Source organism: Hyaena hyaena, unplaced genomic scaffold, assembly GCF_003009895.1.
Source record: "Hyaena hyaena isolate Hyena2069 unplaced genomic scaffold, ASM300989v1 scaffold_286, whole genome shotgun sequence".
Lineage (NCBI taxonomy): Eukaryota > Metazoa > Chordata > Mammalia > Carnivora > Hyaenidae > Hyaena > Hyaena hyaena.
In genome coordinates this window covers 609,630-631,239 of record NW_024080918.1, presented here as the reverse complement: position 1 = coordinate 631,239, position 21,610 = coordinate 609,630, and the positions used below count along the sequence as shown (strand labels likewise).

Genomic DNA, 21,610 nt, shown 5'->3' with positions numbered 1-21,610 from the left:
CTTCCAACTTCGGCTCTGGTCATGATATCACAGCTCGCGAGTTCAAGCCCCGTGTCAGGGTCTGTGCTGACTGCAAAGAGCCTGGAGCTCACTTCAGATTCTGTATATCCCTGTCTGCCTCTCCCCCATTTGCACTCTCTCTGTCTCAAAAATAAATAAATGTTAAAAAAAATTTTTTTAAATGCTGAATAAGACAGAATTCTCTTTCTGCTTGTCTTTGATCTAAGACACCAATCTTTTCCTACCTTCAGACTTGGACTCAGACTGGAACTTACATCATTGACTGTCTTGGTTCTCAGCCCTCAGCCTTGGACTGGAACTATACCTTTGGGTCTCCTGAGTGTCCAGCTTACTGGCTGTGGATGTGAATTCTCAGGCCGCAGAATCGCGCAAGCTAATACGTTAGAGTAAATCTAGCTATCTCTCTGGCCTATTCATTCTGTTTCTCTGGAGAGCCCAGACTACACACGAAACAATGATGGGAGCCCAGTGGGGAAGCCATTGAAATGTCTTGTGTATTGAACACACTGCCTTTGAGGGTTCACTGTGCTTCTGAAGCCTGGGGCAATGAGGACTGGGCCGACTGCAGAGGCATCTGGGCGATACCTCTCTCCTCTCTTCTTGGGCCCTTCCCCTCCCCCTCCTCCCCCCCCACTTCCCTTTCTTTTTCTATTTCTTGCCTTCCCCACCAATTCCTGGCTCTCATTATCTTTAGGTTCTTCTCTTTTCCTTAAAAACTTGTTATCAGGGAAGGGCCTGATCTACATATTTCACAGGACGATGTGAATAATTACTAAGAATTAAAGTGTTTAAGGGGTGCCTGGGTGGCTCAGCCAGTTAAACATCTGACTTCGGCTCAGGTCATGATCTCGCAGTTTGTGAGTTTGGGCCCCGTGTCAGGCTCTGTGCTGACAGCTCAGAACCTGGAGCCTGCTTTGTATTCTGTGTCTCCTCCTCTCTCTGCCCCTAACATGCTCATGCTCTGTCTCTCAATAATAAATAAACATTTAAAAAACATTTTAAGTGTTTAATCGTTTCATGAAAGACTTAAACTCTTACCTCTACCCCAGGGTTGGTGATTATTTTTCCCCAGCAAGGGAACAAAGCTTTATCTGGAGCTGGTTCTTCCTGGGAAGAAATGCAGGTATGGGCCAAGAACTGGGTGGGTGGGGGGGGCAGTTTTCTGACCACGAAGCCTTCAGACTTCATATAGGTCTGCGTGGATCTTAAACACCTCTGCTGGAACTTTACATTTCTGGATTCAATCAAGGTGGGAGGGCCCCGGCCATGGACTCTGTCCAGGTCAGGCCCACAGTCAGGTCCTTGGGGGGTCATGTGTACCACGAAGGCCACCAGGTCAGTGGCAGCAGCCTTCTTCCCAGGTCTCCTCAAGGCCACATGAGAAAATGCAAATGACCACCTGAGGGTGCTGTTACTCCACACTTTTTCTACAAAAACTGCTGTCTGCAACCAAAGATGTCCAGGGTTCCTTTGTTTTTAAGGCTCAGCCCAGGGATGTCTCTAGGAGAGAGGGGCAATTCATACTCCCAGATCTAGATTAATATGGAAAAGCAGAGGAAAATTTCATACCTTCTGGAAATGCCTTGATCTGTAACAAATCTGAAATGTTATTCGGGCCGGGCACTGGTTCAGACAGAATCACAGTTTGAGCCCTGGGGCCACATTCACTAGCAGTGTGACTCTGTCCCATGACTAAGTCTCTCTGGGCCTCAGTTTTGTCATCTGCTTCATAGGGCAACTTGTGAGGAGACACAGGTTGCTTCCCGGCACCATGCTAGGCACATAGAGCTTTTTAATAAAAGCTCTTATCATTAAATACTACTTGCAAAATTTAAAAAAGATCAAGAAGGCATCAGTTGCTTGCCTGCCAAATGAAATGTGACTGGGGCCCAAGGCTGTTTAATTGGATGAGGAAGCTAGGGTTATTTAGACCACAGGGTTGGCCAGATCAGCCAAGCAAAGAAAATGCTTCCAGAAAGGGTAACTTCATTTCACTCCTTCTCCTGTCTAAAAATGGTGCAGTGATGTTGCATTCATAGGCTCACCTGGCCAAGAACCAGATTCTTTCAATATTATTCTCAACCTCACCACTTTGAGCAAATATCTCATCTCATTTTGCTTTATTCAGACTGCTGTTCACCACAGCTCAGAACAGCAGAGTGATGGCCAAAATATAATGAGGGGTTTGGGAACTTGAGAGGAAAGGAATGATTACCAGTTAGCAAATTATTATATACACTATGTGGACTTCATGGTTGAAGCCACGAGGAACTTGGGATGTGTGGTAATTATGCATACTTGAGCTGAATTTTAGGAAAACATGTAAAAGAAATGTTATTTCCTCTTTTAAAAAGGCTGTGATGGTAAGAAGCATTCCAGAGCAATTATTATGCGGAGCTATTTCAAGGGTGAAATGAATGAATTTGTCCATGAATTTTAACTACTAAAGAAAAGGAAATCTAATTGGGGGCTAAGGTAGTTTTAGGAATGGCGGCTTATGAGTTTTGTACTGACAGGTGCTGGTGAAAAGCTGATTGATCCCATTCAAGAATATAATAGGCTACATCTGTATAGCACTGCATAGGGGCCCAAGTACTTTTACATAAATTCTCTCATTTGATGTACCCTTTGAGATATGAAGAGTATTATTACTGTTCTTTAAAAAAAGAGTGTTATTGAGATATAATTCATATACCAAACAATTCACCCACTTAAGTGAATTCAGGGGTTTTAAGCATATTCATAGTTATATGCAGCCATCCCCACAATCGATTTTAGATCATTTCTATTTTGTCAAAAACAAACACTCTATTCCCAAGCTGTTACTCCCTCTATTCTCTCCCCTCCTCCACTCTTAGCCCTAAGCAAGCAGTAAGCTACTGTCTGTCTCTACAGATTTGCCTATGCTAGAATTTCATATAAGTGGAACCATACAATATGTGGCCTTTGGTGAGTTGCTTCTTTTCCCTTAGTGTTTTCAAGGTTCATTGATGTCGTAGCATGTATTGATACTCCATTCTTTTTAATGGCTGAATAATAATACTCCATTGTGTGGAGCCAACACATTTTGTTTAACTGCTCATCATTTGGTATACATTTGGGTTGTTTATACTCTTTGGTTATTTTGAATAATGTTGCTACAAGCATTCAGGTACACATTATTTGTGTGTACATGTGCATTCATTTCTCTTGGGTATACACCTAGGAAGGGAGCTGCTGGGTCATTTTGGAACTGAATGTTTAAGTGTTAAGGAAACACCAGACTGTTTTCCAAAGTGGCTGTGTTTTACATTCCCATCAGCAGTGTATAAAGGTTCTGATTCTCCACATTCTTGCCAATGTTTTATTAGTTGACTTTCTGATTCTCCTCATTTTTTTTTTTAAGTAGGCTTCATGCTTAGCTTGAAGCCCAGTATGAGGCTTGAACTCACACCCCTGAGATCAAGTCCTGAGCTGAGATCAAACAAAAGTTGGATACTTAACCAACTGAGCCACCTAGGCGCTCCTGGTAGGAAGTGTTATCTCCTTGTTATGTTGATTTGCACATCCCTAATGACTAATGATGTTTCATGTGTTTGTTGGTCATTTGTGTATCTTCTCTGGAGAAATGCCTCTTTAAATCCTTTCCCCGTGTTAAAATTGGGTTGTCTTTTTAAAATTATTCAGTTATCACATATATATTGCAAATATTGATTTGCAAATATTTTTCCCATTTGGTGAGTTATCTTTTAACTTTCTTGATTGTGTCCTTTGAAGCACAAAGTTTTCAATTTTGAGGAAGTGCTATTTATCTTTTTTCTTTTGCTGCTTGGGCTTTTAGTGTCATATCTAAGGTATTTGGCCATTGCCAAATTCAAGGTCATGAAGGTTTGCTCCTATGTTTTCTTCTAAGAGTTTTATATTTTTCCACTTATATTTAGACATTTGGCCCATTTTGAGTTAATTTTTGTATATGGTGTGAGGGAAGAGTCCAACCTCATTCTTTTGATGTAGGTATCCAGATGTCCCAATGGCATTTGTTGAAAACACTATCCTTTCCCCTATTAAATAGTTTTCACACCCTTGATAAAAATTAATTGATTATAAAAACACGGATTTATTTCTGGACTCTTAGTTCTATTCTGTTGATCTCTATGTCTGTCCTTATACCAGTACCACACTGTTTTAATTACTGTTGCTCTTGAAGTTTGTAATCGGGAAGTGTGAATCCTCCAACTTTGCTTTTCTTTTCCACTACTGTTTGACTACAGGGGACTCCTTGTAAATCCTATGAATTTTAGAATTAGCTTGTCAATTTCCACAAAGGAATCAGCTGGGATTCTAGCAGGTTTTGCACTGAATCTATAAATCAATTGGGAAGTATCGCCTTTTTAACACTATGAAGTCTTCTAATCAATGAACATGAGAGATTTTTCCATTTACTTAGCTCTTCTTTGACTTCTTTCAACAACATTTTATCATTTTCAGAGTGTAAGTTTTGTGCTTCTATTAAATTTGTTCCTAAGTATTTTATTCTTTCTGACATTATTGTAAGTGGAATTATTTTTTTGTCATTTCACTTTCAGATGGTTCATTGCAAGTATATAGAAATGCAATTGATTTTTGATATTGGTCTTGTATCCTTAAACCTTGCCACACTCTTTATTAGGTCTAACTATTTTTTAGTGGACTCCTTTTGCTTTTATATAAACAAGATCAAGTTATATGTGAACAGGGGTAGTTTTACTTCTTCCGTTCCAAGCTAGCTGCCTAAAGTTTACCCTAAATCTCCAAGGAATCTACCAATCTCATCCCAATTGCTTTTCATTACAACCTCCACTGTTTTTGGGAGTGTCTTTATTTTTTATTAGTTTTTAAAGGAGACAGATGTTTATTGAATACACCTCAAGGGAGCAGCAGGCAGGGTGGCAGAGGAGAGGCTATCTGCTGAGAGCACCTTTAGACTTGAACTTTTTTATACTCTGTTGCAAATGAAGTCAGTTCTTTGATGAGGAATTTGGACCTCTTTGTTCTGTAGCCTGCTTTCTCCCCTGGGGCAAAATCTCTGATGCTTGGTTCTAGCTGGGGGTAGGGGAAATGGTGAGCTCCGGTTCTAACTGAGGTCTTTGCTTTAGTTGGTGTGTTTGGTGGAGGGCAGACTGTAGCCTCAGGTCTTTATGGCTTGCCTCTTCTGGCCTGAACCCCCATCCCATTAGCTGGGAGAAGGGTGTTCAAGGCCTCATATTCTTCCTGGTGTAGTGCTCAACATAGAGCCTCTGTCCCATACAATTGAGGTTGGGAGGAAAAGGAGAGCCCCACTTTGCAGCCACACTTGCCCAGAATTTGATCTCAGCAACAGGTGAGTTGGGGCAGGTGAGAAATGGAGAGGTCTCTCCTCTCACCTGTGGGGAGAAAGGGCTCTGTGTTCTTAGCGCTCATGAGGTCTGGAGTAGAGGTCTCTCTCACTGAGCTGGGAAGGGAGGAAGAAGGGTGCAAATACTATAGATTCTCAGTGATCTTACCAAGTTTAGCAGATTTTCTTCACTGTTTCTTCCCTTGATGCATGCACTTACAACCATTTCCAGAGGCTTTAAATATTTCTTTAAAAAAAGTGTCAACTATTCTTCAAAAAAAAATCTAGTGATCAGATTGGAGACTGTAATTAATAATACTGTATTGTATAGTTGATATTTTCTAAAGGAGTTGGCCTTGAGTATTTCACTAAAAAATATCTGTGTAAAGGTAATGGATGTTAACTTGACTGTGGGAATCATTTCATTATGGATACATGTGTCAAATTACCATGCTGTACAACTTAAATACATTACACTTTTGTCACTTATACCTGAATAAACCTGGAAAAAATGACCCATCAAAAAAAAGTGTTTATCAGTGTTGTTGGAGAGTCAGTCCACAGCTCTCCTCATGCAATCATGCCAGAAGTGGAACTTTTATTATTGTTATTTAACAGATGAGAACAATGTTCATATGTTTGAGAGACTGGGGGGCGGGGCCCAGAGTGAGAAGGAAAGTCACTCAGGATCAGAACAGCACCAAACCTAATTACAGAATTGCAGGGTGGTAAAAGATGTTAGATGTTATCTATATCAGATTTTATCGGCTAGAGTAATCTGTCTACAACTACTCTTGGATGTGGCCCTTTAGTGTCTGCTTGGATACCTCCAGGAATGGGGAACTGCTATTAGTTTAGACTGAATAATATCCCCATGACCAATCACAGCCTGTGCCTAGCAGGATTGGCTGTGTGTACGAACAGAAGGGGAAAGAGAGAAAATAGATTCTTTGGAATCCTAAACAAGTTCATGTCACCAGCAGGTTATGAGCATGCTGTAAAAAGGCACCTAGCTGTTTTTGAACACCAGGTGCCCAAGGGACTGCTCTAATTTTAGAATTAGCATAGTGCTTACTAAAGAGGTCCAGGACTCATGGGTCTGGAATGTGATGTTCTCTTACCCTCAGGCTATGCAGACTCCTGTCCTACTGTTGATTCTGCTCCAATCATTTTCTGATATTGAGAGAGGGAGAACCAGACCATGGAACTGGCATGTGCCTGAACTGGAATTTGCCAAGAAATAGGACTTAAATGCCAACCTTGAGAGACAGATTTGGTGATGGCCCTTTCTGAAGGAGTAAGAGCTCATTTTCATAGCATGGCATTGTGCTGATGATCCTCTACCCTCTTTAGATCCTTTCTCTGCCCTTCTCTATGACAGCTCTATGGCCCAGGAGGCTCACCTCTGAAGAAGGCATTGCCTGGGCTCCCCCACTGGCCATCTTGCCATTTTGTTCAGTCAGTGGAGGCACTGGCTGATCAGAGAGTGGAAATAGAGGGAGGCTGAAGTTGGATTCCCTGCTCTGGAACCTGACCTGTGACTGGAGCTGTGGGCCCTTCTCTGTTTCAGATGTCGTAGCATGATATCTGCCCTTGTTCTGCTGGACTTGAGGGTGCTGCTGACAGCTGGTTTCTGGTTATCACCAGCCCTTGTTTGTACCCCGAACATCCTTTGACACAGACCATCATTCACATCTGTTTATCTGATCTAAGGAGGGGTGAATTCTATTTCTTATCAGATAAACTTCTTGTTCCTGACCTTCCATGATAACAGTGTTCCTTTGGTCTCCTCCAATTATTATCAAGCCTAGAAAGGAAGCAAGCCCCATGTTGCCATCCTAGCATTAACTCTAGGGGACCTCATATGCTCACATGGATCCCATGTAAACAAAACAGATGATTTTGTTCATGTCCTGCCCTGGAATTTGAAGTCTCTGTTGGATCCATGAGTGTGTTTATTCCACAAGTTCTTTCCAGAGGTAGAAGAGGTAACATTTCTACATAGCTTGGCTGGTGTTTAGAATCAGAAGTGGTTTGGTTCCTGAACGTTTCCTGCATCAATGTGAAATATGTAGAGTCTTTGTACCCTTGAGAGATAGTGGAAAATTTCAACACAGAGCACATGGTTTCATGATTTAACTTTGAGCTGTTGTCCTCTGAGTTCTATCCCAAAGTCCTAGCTAATCAATATGTTTCTTTGTCCATGAGTGAGAACTTAAAAAAATTATTTTTAAAGCTTAAGCATAGGAAAAAGCAAGCTACTTTCTTAGGTCTGTTAACTCACTCAAACTCTTTCTTTGTATTCATAGCTAGATGACTAAACTTTCTATTTATAACTAGAGGGGGCTTCCTAAGACCTAGAGACCCATCATTACTTTTAGGCATTCATGTCACAAGCCAGCCCAAGCTATATTTTACCAAGAGGTTAGCTGGCATACAGGTTTGAATCTTTTACTTATTTATAGTGACAGTAACATATTTGGCTCTTACACACTCTCCTAAAAGGCTGATAACCCCAGTTATCTTGTGCTATAAGTGGCCAGCTTTCGCTGAGTTAGAAATGAGTGTTTGGAGGGGGGAGGGGGATGGGGAACATTCTGATTTGCCAACAGTTCCCTCATTCAAGTATGTCTTCAGAACAGCTACCAAGGAACCCTGTGAATTCGCCACGGAAGCTGTCAGGCTTGCTTAGAGACATCAATGATGAAAATCTTGAGTTATTTCTGGAGTGGTGATTGATGTTTCAAATAGAAGATGACATTTTGATGGGATCCAGATTTGCTGTGATAGGAGTTAATGAGGATAATGATGATGATAATGATATTTACATTATACCTTTCTTCCAAAGAACTCTTCAGTCCCTTTTATCTCATTTGTGTTGAAAACGTCCCTTTGGAGTTGGGAGGGAAAGGTGTTATTAATCTGTTTTTCAAGAGAGAAAATATACATAGAGAGATAATTGCCCAGCTTTCAGGCTCCATTTTGGTGGTGAGAAGCGATATTTAAGTGACAAATTAAACCAGGGGAGATTAAACTCAGCAAAACGCCAGTCTCAGTCCCCATCATCCTATATGGTGCTGCCATATCTAGCAATGCCACTCCCTGACCCCAAAGTCTTCAGGAGATCCTCCCAGACTGCCGTTTCAGTCCTAATATCCCCTTTTATCAGGCAAGACTCCTGACATCCCAACCTGCATGGTCTCACTGTGTTCATATATTTCCCCAGGTTTCAGTCCAACAAATCTACTTGTTACTCCTACCATCTGCTCTGCACACCCCATTCTCCTGCTATGATCTTCATCACAGCTTCCATAGCTTGTTTAGTGTCTGTCTTCCTCTGTGGAGTGAATGCCAAGAGAGCATGTCCTGTCACCATTGTGCCCCAGGGTCTAGCACAGTTAACTGGTACATGATAGGTACTTTTTAAAAAAAAATTTTATAGTTTTTTATTTTTGAGACAGAGAGAGACAAAGCATGATGGGGGAGGGGCAGAGAGAGAGGGAGACACAGAATCTGAAACAGGCTCCAGGCTCTGAGCTAGCTGTCAGCACAGAGCCCGACGCAGGGCTTGAAACCACAAACCATGAGATCATGACCTGAGCTGACGTTGAACACTTAACCAACTGAGCCACCCAGGTGCCCTGGTACTTCTTGTTTTATGTTTATTATTTTGAGAGGGGGGCGGGGAAGGAGGGAGGGAGGGAGAGAGAGAGAGAGAGAGAGAGAGAGAGAGAGAGAGAATCCCAAACAGGCTCCACTGCTGATATGGGGCTCCATCTCATGACCCTGAGATCATGACCCTGAGATCATGACCTGAGCCAAAATCAGGAGTCAGATGCTTAACCCAAGAGGACTACCCAGGTGCCCCCAGGAGAGGCACTTCTGAAGTGTACACTATGCTCTCCCACCTCCATGCCTTTGCTCATGCTGTTTCCTCAGCCTCAAATACCTGCTCTCCCGTCTTGCCTACTAAGCCAGAGCTGTCCTTCCAAGCCCAGATCAAATTCTAGTTCCTCCATCAGGTCTCCCCTACTTGGGAACCACCATGGTGCTGTTCTTTTTAGTTCTCACCTTACCTTCTTTTGTGTTATAATCATTTGTGAGCTTGTGTGGTCTTCCTCCCTTGCCCCTCCCAGACTGCCAGCTCTGGAAAGACAGGAGCTGCACCCCAGAGCCTGGCAGTGTGGGCACTTGTTAAATACGTGCTCACTTGTCTAAAACAATTGTTGGCCAGCATTATTCATTCAGCAAAAAGTCCCATTTCCAGAATCTGTGGCTTGTCACGAGAAGGGATTTTTCCCATTCTTACCTTCCGCCATTCTTCTGGAAGGCAGGGAGGAAGATCAGTCAGGGAAGACCTGCCGGCTCTTTCTTTAAAAAGGGTCTCCTTTCTCTTCTGTGAGGAGTAAATACTCTGGCACGTAGGTGGCGGGTTCCATTGCCTACAGGGCCCAGGGAAGATGTGCAGGGGTGGTACTTGGCATTTTTTAGCTTCTGTGCCCATTTCAATGCTGGCCTAAATAAGGGAGAACTAATCAATGTAACATCAGCTGAGAAGGTATGAGTACAATGACATCTCCAAGGAATATTAATACTACTCTGTGCTTCTAGTAAGCATTTGCACGTACCATTCAGTTACCATGAAAAGACATCAGACTGAACTGACTCTGGGTGTGTGTGAAACCTCATAAGCAGCACATTTCTGACAGCTTGAAGACCCCAGGCTACTAGCAACATGGGCATACTGAACATCTGTGATATAACACTCCATATAAATTAGAAAGAACTGCTTTGACAACCGTATCATAGAATATTCAGGGCTGTTAAAATTGATGATGTAGATCTCTATTTATTGACATGGGGAGATGCCTGCAATCTATTGTTAAGTCAAGGAGGCAGGCTATTGAACAGCATGATTATGTAAAATTATTCCACATTTATATCTGTATCTCTTTATAGATGTGTGCATATTCTTCAAAATGTTAAGAAGGGCATCTCTAGGTGATGAAATTTTGGGTATTTTTTTCTTTACTTTTTTTTGTATTTTCTTTTGTGTTATTTGAATTTTATTTTTTACAGTGAGCAGTTATTTTTACAATAAGGAAAGGAAAACAATAAAGCTGCCTTCGGCTCGAAAAAAATTGTTGGAAATAAAAGAGACTCATTAAAAAATCTGCTAATTTCCTAAAAGACGCTTCCTATAAAACAAACCAAAACCAAACTCTTGAATGAATGCAGGAAAAAACTGTTCCATGGTGCCCATGACTGAACCATATAATGTGCTGACCACAGTTAGGAGTGAAAGGGAACAATGGGAGCTTTAAGGAGGACACATGTGAGATCAAGATCTCCTGACCTCCCATGGGGATCATGCACACTTTTTAGTGCCTGAAGTATGAAGTATCACTTCAAATATCATTTCAACCCAAGCTTTTTTTTTTTTTTTTTTTTGATGGCAGTGGATTTACAGGTACAGTATTTCTGATTATGGGACAACAGAGAAAACTTCCCTTCTCTGACAGCAAAGCAATGGTGACTTCATTTACTACAGCGGTTTTTGTTGCAAAAAAGAGTCACACGCTGTTGGTCACAGTACAATTCACACTTTATTCCATCGTGATTGGTATACTTGTAGGATCAGGACAAGAGACTAAAATCAGTGCGGAACTTCTCTGGACTAAAGAGCCGTGAAAGGCATTACTGGTTTTGGCACACAGAGTGGATAACCATACATTGGCTAGAATGTAATGTTCAGCAAAACAAAATGCACAAATCTAACACCATGTTGAAATCATGTCTGAGTTCTATAGAATGTTAAAGATTAAATAATTACAAAGACTAACATGCAACTCTATATAAGTCACGTTATTCATCTATAGACTATTTCCCCCTTAGAGATGAAGAGATAGCCTTAGGAATCTGTTCACAGTAGCTTAAAGAGCAATCAATACACATTAGAGGTCTGCCTGCTGATTTCTATAGCAATTCATTAGAGTTGAAGAAATAATGCTAAATAATATACTTTCTCTATATTGCCCCTATTAGATTGAATCTTACTGACCAAGTAATTCTGACTCTACTTTTCTTTACTTTAATACAATTCCTAATGTCTTCACAATGTCAAAGAGCAGCTGTTAGTTTATTTATCCTTATAAATCACAATGGACCAAAGGGGAATGTATGCAACAGGTTATCTTTCCTCTGAAAAAAGAACATTATGCTTACAAGAACATCAAAAAATAATACTACTATGCTGCAGACATTTGGGGTTTTCACACCATCATATCACATAGGAAGTCCAAAGAAGACAGCCTGTCAGTGATATAGCAAAGAATAAGATTCTGTAGAAGAGGCACACAGATTCTAGGTGACTTCTTGAGACAGAGGAGCAAAGAGGGAAAGCAGCAAAGGAAAGGTGGAAAACAGCCTTCTGTAGAACAGGTTCAGAGAAAAATCTATCCACCCGTAATTGACTACAATACAGTTCTTCAGTTGGGGATGACAGAAGTGAAGACATTAAAAATTATATGCTGCTTAGCTTTACTAGTAGGTCTAACATGGCTGACTGGGTTAATTTTCCCAAGATTGTTTCTGAGATGTTGAACTCTTCCAGGGAGAAGTTCTCATTTTGCCAGCTCAGGGCCAGACTTAACCCAAAAGGGCAACCATAATTGTGGAGGACAATTTTTCCTTATTAACTTGAGCATGTGGGAAATATTCATTTTCTCTCTGGTAAAAACATACTATTCACCCATGATGGGAAAATTCCAAATATGACAGTAATCAAGCTATGGTTCATTCACGGGATTCTATACTTAAGATATCTGCATGTTAAATGAATTTAAAGTTAAGCAAAAAGGAGGGAAAGGAATTCTTCAAATTCTGGCATAAGATCATCAAATAAATGAAAAAGACACTAGTTAAAGATGTCTTGGTTTTCTCAGAGGCTTATCACTTCCATTTGGTCACTAAACCTAAGAAATGATTGGTTAGAAATACAAAGGTGAGCAGAGCAAGACTTGGGAGTCGTATTTCTTAATCTCCCTGATTGTTAATCTTGAACAACAAGCCACAGGCAATACAGGAAAGGTGGAGATGACTAGGAAGTTTGATAACATGCCTGGATCAGTCACCATTCCTTGGAAAGTACCATTTCCTTGGCCTGCTAAGAGCCTGATTCTTTCAGATTTAGGTAAAGGACAATGATCTCTCCCTTCACTGCGGCATTGTTCTTTGTAAGAGACTGGCATTTTTAGGTTGTGTAATTTAAAAGTTAGAGAGGAAAGAAGTGTTAATTGAATTCCACAGTACATAATCATAGGTATTTCAAAGTAGAATTGTCCATTGTCTGCGGTTTCAAGGACCAGGGGGATCACTTCCTGTACATGCTCCATCTGGCTCTCACTACACCATCAATAATCACTTTTAGATGCAATGTCCCTTTTGAAAGAAATAGCTTCACTAGACCAGGATAACTGCAGGGGATAGAGGGCTGGAAATAGGGTGAGTCACAATGAGGAGAGGAGGTGGGAACAGAAATGAGCTGACAGAGTAAATAAGACTATTTCCCAAGGGTCTGCAAATGGCTAGTGATGAAGCAAAAATTCACAGAATGTGACTTAAATAACTTCTAAGCCATTGTACCCATACGGTGTTTCCAAGCTTCTTGACCTATGATCCCTTAGCAACCTTCTGGAGCTGAATTTACCTTCCTAGGTGTGGTGCCTTACTTCTCCTGGAATCTAGTTATCTGGGGTAAACCCCATCAGGATATGCCTCTGTGTAGTTAACGTTTCCCCAAACAGCCACTCTGATTTGGGTCACAATTCTGCTGAGGGACCTGTCTGCCTTTCCTGGGGAGAATGGAGGTGGTGGCCAAATATGTAGCCACCCATCAGAGGAGATGGATGTGGCAGACTGCGGGGGGCAGGGGAGGAAGGGAGATAGGGGCCTGCAGGAAGGTATCCAGAAGACAACACCATGGATTTTACCCAAGATAATAGAAGTGGGAAAGGCAAGAGAAAATAACTGGAAATAAAATTTCCAGAGTTCAGATGAAAGAAAAGAAGGAAAGGGGGAGGGTCCAGGGACCAGGGAATTTTACAGGAACCAAAGATGATTAATGATACGGAGAAAAAACACAAAACTAAACAAAACAACCCAGCCTATCTGATTGATCAAGAAGACACTCTTTAGCATATATTGGCAACTAAACAGCATATATATATTTCACACCGGTAATACAAACACTAAAATGAGTGTTTCTTTACTATTATTAATCACAGTTCAATAATTCATTAGCTCTATTATTTTCTAGATTGCTTAATTCATTTAGCAAAACCCACAGCTTAGGTACCACTGCACAGGGAGGGAGGGGAGGGTGCAGAATGAAGCAAACTTGGAACCAGATTTCTGTAAACCAGAGTTAGTAGCACAGTGGCACAGCAGATTGTCAATGAACACGACAGGAGTGGTACAGTTATCGGCCTCGTGAGTGTAGTGCTGCCAGCTACAAGGGAGGGACTTCAACTCAGGAGTCTACCTTCTTGTTAATTAAAACCGAGCAGCATGTGAGCAGCCCGTCCACCTTTTCCAGTTCAGAGTGGCTCACGGGGATCAGCATATGGTCCTTCAGCTTCTCATAAACCTGCAGCAGGAATCAAGGAAAGGTAAAGAAGAAGGATTATGCTTCTGCCTCTGTCTTTTCCCCCCACCCCCCACCTCCTGGCCTGGTGCAGAGCATTAATTTGGCTTGCGAGTTTAGCTTCTCAGCCACCTAACCCCAAGATGTGCATGCAATCTAGACCACACATGTGCCCACAGCCATACTGATGGAGCGAGCAGCACTGGTTAACCACCAGAGCTATGCTTTAACCTCAAAGTCAAAGATGTGTCAAAAATGTGGTTGTTCCTAGACATGCCTTCGCTCTGCTGTTGTCACTGGGAGATTGAGTGATACGTGAAAGCCAGTGGCAGTGTTTTCAGTCTGAATAGTGCTCTCCCTCTCCACACTTTAAAACCCTCTTAGCTGTACTTTAACGTTTCTTTCCTTTCCAACACCACTGGAAAAACCTGACAAAATAGAATTTAAGTGAAGTATTTCAGGTCAAACTGCTTTCAAATTACAGGTGTGAATTATATAGCATCATTTGACACTAATAGAAAGCATGTGTCAAAACTTCAAACAGTCCACAGATTTTTCTCTGATGATAAAACAACGCATGTTCAAGAAAAAACAATAACAAAATCCCTTGAAAACACAGTCTAAAAGCAATCTACCTTGCTTCTCCAGGAAGCACTTTGTCCTTTAAAATTCAGTACAGTGGTTAATTAAGAGTGCTGGAGCCAGAGCTGGGCTCCAAACCCAGTTCTGTCAACTCACCACCTACAGTATGATTTCAACCAAAATGTCATGTCCCCTCTTAATCTCGGGTAAGATTTTACTCTGTAAAATCAGAGTAGCAAGAGCACCCTCACAGAGCCACAGTAAGGAAGTAAGATAATGCATGCAGCGTGCCTGGCCCAGGGCCTGGAGCAGGGGAAGCCTCAGTGAACATGGATGCTATTGTCGCTACTGTCAATAGACACAGGACTGAATCTAGAAGCAGTTAATCATCACCTGGTTGTCAGATGATCACTGTGGCTGGAGAAGCATGAACCATCCAGAGCTGTGTTCCTCCAAGTGAGTTCTGTGACCTAGGTACTTGTTGGCATTGCAGATTCTAGGATAGGGATCTAGGAACGTGCATTTTTAACAAATCTGATGCACAATAAAATATGAGATGCACTATTCATCTGAGGACTGGTTAAGCCCCAGTCTGAGGTCTGGGGTCCTATATTTTCCCCAGGGTCACACTTTCAGCCAAGGAACAGAGAAATCATCTATGTATCTCCTCACTCTTTTAATCTGCCAAGAAGGTGACTAATTAAGATAAGCCTAGTAATTATACAATATCACATATTTAAAGGATAGCCAAAACATTTTCTAAAAGTTTTAAAGATGTTAAATTTTAAGATACATGTAAAAAAAGATAAGTGGTTATCAAAGGCTCTTGTGTAAAGTTCAGTATGAATATCTTATTCCTCTGGGCAGAGCTGAAGATGCTGAAACACATAAAGCAGATATGGACATATGGAGGGTCTATGGATGAGCAGCATCGTGTCTCCGTGGTAGGAGTAAACTGAAGTGCTAAAGTATGCAGATGAGACTGGCAGAATGCCCCGAGAGACACAGAACATCTTCTAAGACCAGGAAAGAATTCCATATCTGGTGACAATTCCCTTGTTGGCACACAAATGCAGAGGCTCTTAGAGGGACAGGTGCTTGATTGCAAGTATATTTTCTTTCTGCTCTTTCTGATCCTTTGCTACCTAAGGTGTGTAGCCAAAAGCCCTTCTTTTTGCAGCCTTGACCATGAGCACCCACCTCTTTGGGTCATTCATACTTCTCTGCCATAAGAAGCCAACGACGTCCTGAGGAAGGGCAGCTCACATTTGTCCGAAAATAATGGTAGAGTTGACCATCTAATTGTAGGTCTCTATGCTTAAAGAGTATCTAAGTGTGGGGAGGTACATGTAATCAGAGCTGGAGCACAGACTTGGGAGATCTAAGTACTTATTTGAAAAGTTCTGAATACCAGACATGATCACCTCAATTACTGTGCATGATTTAGTGACCAGTGGCATAAATGAGAAGCATGAGTTAAATCAAACTTTCCTTGTATCCTATATTATCCTTTCTGCTTGCATAACGATTTGATGTGTACAGAGGAAAAGGAAATGCCTATTATTTGTCACTCCATCATGAAAAAAAAACCCAGGCAGGAAGACTGTCACAGAGGCCTACTCAGCTGCAGTGGCCAGGAAGGAGGGTTTTTTACCTTTGCACTTTCTGGATACTCTTCTGGGGTTCGGTGTAGCAAGACGTGGCCTTTGTTGGGGATATTTAGGTATATACAGTTCGCAGCCATGTCATCGGGCACAGTGAGTTTGTCATAGCGGTGGTCACTCATCTGCTGCATGATCTATAAAGAGAAACAAAGCAGGTTAAGCAGTGCATTTCCCCATACTTTCAAACAGAAGGAAGGCAGTGTGTGGGGATACGCTTGCAACGGATGCCTAAGAATGTTCCTATGAAGTTCCTGCCTAGTTTTTCTAGTCATTGAGAATCCCAAGGGGAAAACTTGATGAAGCTATGATTCTTTGGAAGAGTTGCAAGCGTTCTTGGTCTTGTGTTTTTGGTTTTTTTTTGAAAGTGTGAGTGTGTCTGTAATTTTCAAAAGCTTTTAAGACTGTCTATAATTTTTTTGTTTTTGTTCATGAGATCTATCAGTAAGCCATGAAATGGACACATACACAAAAGGCCCAGCTGGGGTTCTGATGATATTCTTGGCTGAGTAAGCAGGGCTGTCCTGGTCTATAGGAAAAAGGGTCCCTAGTGGTTATCATTCTGGTCAATAATCTGATTTAGCAATAAACACACACACACACACACACACACACACACACACACACACACTTCCTCTGGTAGATACATTTAAATTGAATTGACCTGTCTGTTGGCAGGTGATGTCCTTAATACAGTAAGCATTACATCACTTGAAAATGTTAACCTTCTGTTCCTAGGCCTCACCCCCAGGGATTCTGGTCTGGCAGATTTGAAGCGAGGCATGGAAAATCTGCATTCTAAATCTCTCCAGATAATTCTGAGGCAGATGGTCCCTAGACCACACTTGGTAAAAAAAAACAACAACAACAACAACCCTGATATAACAGGTCTATTCATCAAATGATGAGTTTATTAATGCCTTATTATAAAAGTTTTTAAAAATCACAAAAATGAACTCTGCACAAAACTTAAAAATTTGATACCTCAACCTTATCTCCTCAAAAAAATGAAAACAAAAACCCAAAAAACAACCACACCTTCACTATAAAAATATCCAATCCCCTACCAAAAACAAAACAAAAACAAACAAAAAAAACCCCAGCCCCACAAAAACCCAAATATATTTTGGACTTAGTCATGTAGACTTTTTCCATTCTTTATCAATATCCATACATTTTTAAGGAATTTTCTGAAATGTCCTGCCATAAAGGTATAACAAGATCTTGGGGCACATGGGTGGCTCAGTTGGTTAAGCGTCCAACTTGAGCTCAGGTCATGATCTCACAGTTCATGAGTTTGAGCCCCACATTGGGCTCCATGTTGACAGCTTGGAGCCTGGAGCCTGTTTTGGATTCTGTGTCTCCCTCTCTCTCTGCTATTCCTTTTCTTGCACTCTGTCTCTCTCTCTCTCTCTCTCTCTCAAAAAGAAATAAACATTTAAAAAATTAAAAAAAATCTTTTCCACAGTCTAGTTCAAATCTACCTTTCCAGCCAGGTCTCCCTTTATCCTTCAATATTTGTATGAAAATGTGCTTCATATTACTAGGCCTCAGAATTAGGAAGCCTTGACCAGTCAGTCATGGCAACATTGGAGAGCAAGAGTCACAATACGGAAGAGTGCAAAAGACAGCATGTTCCCTGAAGAAAATACATTCCAAAGAGAATGTGAAGGGTAGCATATAGTAAGTTCCTACTGACCCACAAATCAAGTAAACTGTTCACTTCTCCTAGTGTAGAATATGTCAAGAGCTGGGAGAGAGCAGGAGGAATCTGATAATGGAATATCCTTCGCACAGAAGGAAACATCACCAATGGGATGAGCTCAGGCACTGTATCAAAGGCTGAGAGACAAAGACGAGCAGGACACAGATCTAGTGTTTGAAGAGGTTACAGCCTAATGGAGGAGACTGGCCAACAATTATATTACAATAAGAAGAAGCAGGGCACCACGGAAAACATTTAAAATTTATTATCTAATCTCAAAATTCCCATTTTATAGATGAACAAACAGGACTGAGAGAGAAGTCAAATAATTTGCTCAAAGTCATACAGGTAGATTTAAAACCAAATCTGTATAACTTGAAACCTTCTTTCTTAATCATCTTAACTTTGCTCTCTTTCCTGACCTCTAGAGCTGCAGCAGATCTTGCTTTCCTATAAACTGCTATAACATCTACTTTTTTGTACTCATATGGTACTTATTATTTATTGTCTTGTGGTACCATTAACTCTCCTTTCATACATAATCCTATTCTGACACAGAAGTTTGATATAGTTATAGGACCTGACTGGACATCTCTCTTGCACTTTTTATTTATTTATTTATTTTTTTAAATGTTTTATTTATTTCTAGGAGAGAGAGAGAGACAGCGTGAGCAGGGGAGGGTCAGAGAGAGAGGGAGTCACAGACTCTGAAACAGGCTCCAGGCTCTGAGCTGGCAGTCAGCACAGAGCCCGACACGGGGCTCGAACCCACGAACCGCGAGATCATGACCTAAGCGAAAGTTAGACACCCAACCGACTAAGCCACCCAGGTGCCCCTCTCTTGCACTTTTTAATTTAAATTGTTCCCTAAAGGGACAGACCTAGACAGGGTATCACCTGCTGGATTGGTTCTTCTTTAGAGCTGTGATTGAGAAACCTTAGATCTACTTGGATATATTGACATTTAAGAGGTTAAAGACACTCCTGGGGTGCCTGGGTAGCTCCATCGGTTGAGCGTCAGAGTTCAGCTATGGTTGTGATCTTGCAGTTTGTGGGTTCGAGCTCCATGTTGGGCTCTGCACTGACAGCATGGAGCCTGCTTTGGATTCTCTGTCTCTTTTTCTCTCTGCTCTTCTCCTGCTCATGCTTCTTGTCTCAAAAATTAAATAAAAATTTTAAAAAATCTATAAAAATAAGAAGTCAAAGACACTCCTAAAGAGTAACTACTCTAAGCAAATTAAAAACATATTCAGTGTAGCCCTCTTTATAAAGTGGATATGTCCAGAAATAATATGGAGAGTCTTATTTAAAAGAAAACCAATCCGGGGCGCTCAGGTCACGATCTCACGGTTTGTGGGTTCAATCCCCGCGTCGGGCTCTGTGCTGACAGCCAGCTCAGAGCCTGGAGCCTGTCTTCGGATTCTGTATCTCCCTCTCTCTCTGACCCTTCCCTGCTCACACGCACTCTCTCTCTCTCTCAGAAATAAATAAAACATTTTTAAAAAAATAAATAAAAGAAAACCAATCCATATCCAAATAGCTCTCTTCTATTATGAACTGCTATTTAAATACATCTTACGCAGACTTTCTTTTTGGCTGCTTTCAAAACACATTAATAGTAACTTCCATTGTGTGGGAGGGGGCACACTAAACCATTAACTCTGGAGTGAGACCTGGGTTTGAGTCTCAGCTCTAGCCTTTATTAGTTATGTAAATTTAAGCTTTTTGTTTGTTTTTTGAGTTCTTGGTTTCCTCACTATAAAACGGGGATAATAATAGCCTTTCAAACACTTACTGTGAAAGTACTATAAAATGTATATAATAAGACACAGTAATAATACCTTAATAAGCTGATAGTATTTCATGGCAGCATGACCAGCCAAGTACGGTCAAGTTTCTAGTCTGGCAGGTCTGAATCCATGCTCTGCTATACACTAACTGTGTGACCTTGAGCAAGTCACTTAAGCTCTCCAAGGCTCATTTTCTTCAAATCTAAAATGGGATGACAACGTCATACCTATTTCCTATAGAGTAACTCTGAAGAGTATTTTAAAAGACAAAGCAAAACAGATTATGTCTGTGAAGTGCTTAGCACAAGTTCCTAGTACATATTATATGTGTCATAAGTGAGCACCATTTCCTCTTTGTTTCTTGCAAGTCATTTGGCATCTAGCAGGTGATCAAAATATGCTTGCAACTAATTGATTCATTTTTTCACTCCTTTCAAAGGATAAAGTAAACCTCAAGACTATACTGAGATGTTCACAACTGTATATGTGAACAACCGCCTGTATAAAAACGAGGTATGGTCTACGCCCAGAAAAAGAAATACAATTTATGAGTTAACGTGAATGGGGCTAAACCAGTGAGGACAATGTTTGTCTTTTTCCTTATGCTGTACAATAGAACACTATACTCTGTGGTCCTAACCCAAATGATTTTGGATGTAAGATAATAGGAAATGATGGATCTGGGGCAAACTACACAGTTTGCAGCACCTCAAAGCATTAAAACAAAGAATGAAAAGAAAAAACTTTATGTATATCAAACTAAACACATACGTGTCTCTGTCAGTTTGTGACCTATGATTTAGTAAAATAGTCCAGAAGCTCAATAAGCAGATTGATTTCTTCAAGATATAAGTGGAGTTATCTCTAAATGCAAGACAAAAGCTGGGATTTATGAAACTTTTCAGCAATTTGTCTTGGTTAGTCTGGCCAGCATGTTTATTTCTGGGTGCAGGTAAAAGGATTGCACTATGTCTGAATCTCTACTTATTGTGTGTTGTTGAAGGTGTGCCAAGATGACTAGTCTGCTCATTTACAGTTAAAACTGACTGTCATCCTTTATGTGGATTAGATCGAATTTATCGGAGAAGTTTAGGATTTCTTCCAGACCACCGGGAGACAGTTCCCTGGGCCAGAGGTTTACTAAGTGGGACTTCAGTAATTCAAGGACTTCCCAAAGATCCTTAAAAAACATGGTATGTATAACCATTGTTACCTGGTTAAGCTTAGACACAAAGAAAACAAAATCCAGAAAACTGAATATTTCCACTGACCCGATTTTCTAAGCAACTGGGAGACTTGTGGGCAGCATATTTTAGTCCATCACATTCAGGCTAGTTGTTCCCACCATTCATAAGCACTAGATAATTGCCAGCTGGTTTTCCAGTTTAATTCCTGGTCTACAGATAATTTACTGCATTCTTTATTCAAAGGTAAACAAATCACCTATCACTCCTGAGATGAGATGAAAGAGAAAGAAGCATGGCAAGATCACACCAATAGGCCTGACTATACCTTCAATGGTCGCATGAGCAGTCCAGCCAATTTCCCCACCTCGCAGTCTGACTCATGCATGTCCGGTGGGTGACAATAAAGTAGAAACATGGAATGTTGTACATTCCAGAGGAAGTGTTATCAGGGATCGTTATCAGTGCTGACTTCTTGTTTACCAGTGAAGTAACAAATTAAAATCTCCAAGGTTGTGCCTACTTCGGAAAGTGCCCAGTTTCTTTTGAGTAATGGAGACTGTAGATTTCCTTTTCTGGTGTGATTTACTTGGGCTCTGTCTCTTTCCACCCCCTTCCCATCCCTCACTCTCACTTCCTTGAGCGAACAATCCTGTCCTCTTAGTGCCTATGTGTTTGTTCTTCAGGTAAT

The 21,610-nt window shown here is 41.0% G+C and overlaps 1 protein-coding gene across 1 annotated transcript in view; it reads right to left on the bottom strand.

Annotated features, from left to right (window-relative positions):
• Positions 1-10,940: 10,940 nt before the first annotated feature.
• DDAH1 (dimethylarginine dimethylaminohydrolase 1) overlaps positions 10,941-21,610 on the bottom strand; it is a 133,008-nt gene continuing 122,338 nt past the window's right edge. Inside the window, exons 5-6 of the mRNA XM_039246943.1 lie at positions 16,234-16,377; positions 10,941-14,000 (exon numbers count right to left, since the gene is read on the bottom strand). Of these exons, the coding sequence (XP_039102874.1) occupies positions 13,884-14,000; positions 16,234-16,377 (261 nt within the window). The 3' untranslated portion in view covers positions 10,941-13,883. The remainder of the gene's footprint in view (positions 14,001-16,233; positions 16,378-21,610) is intronic.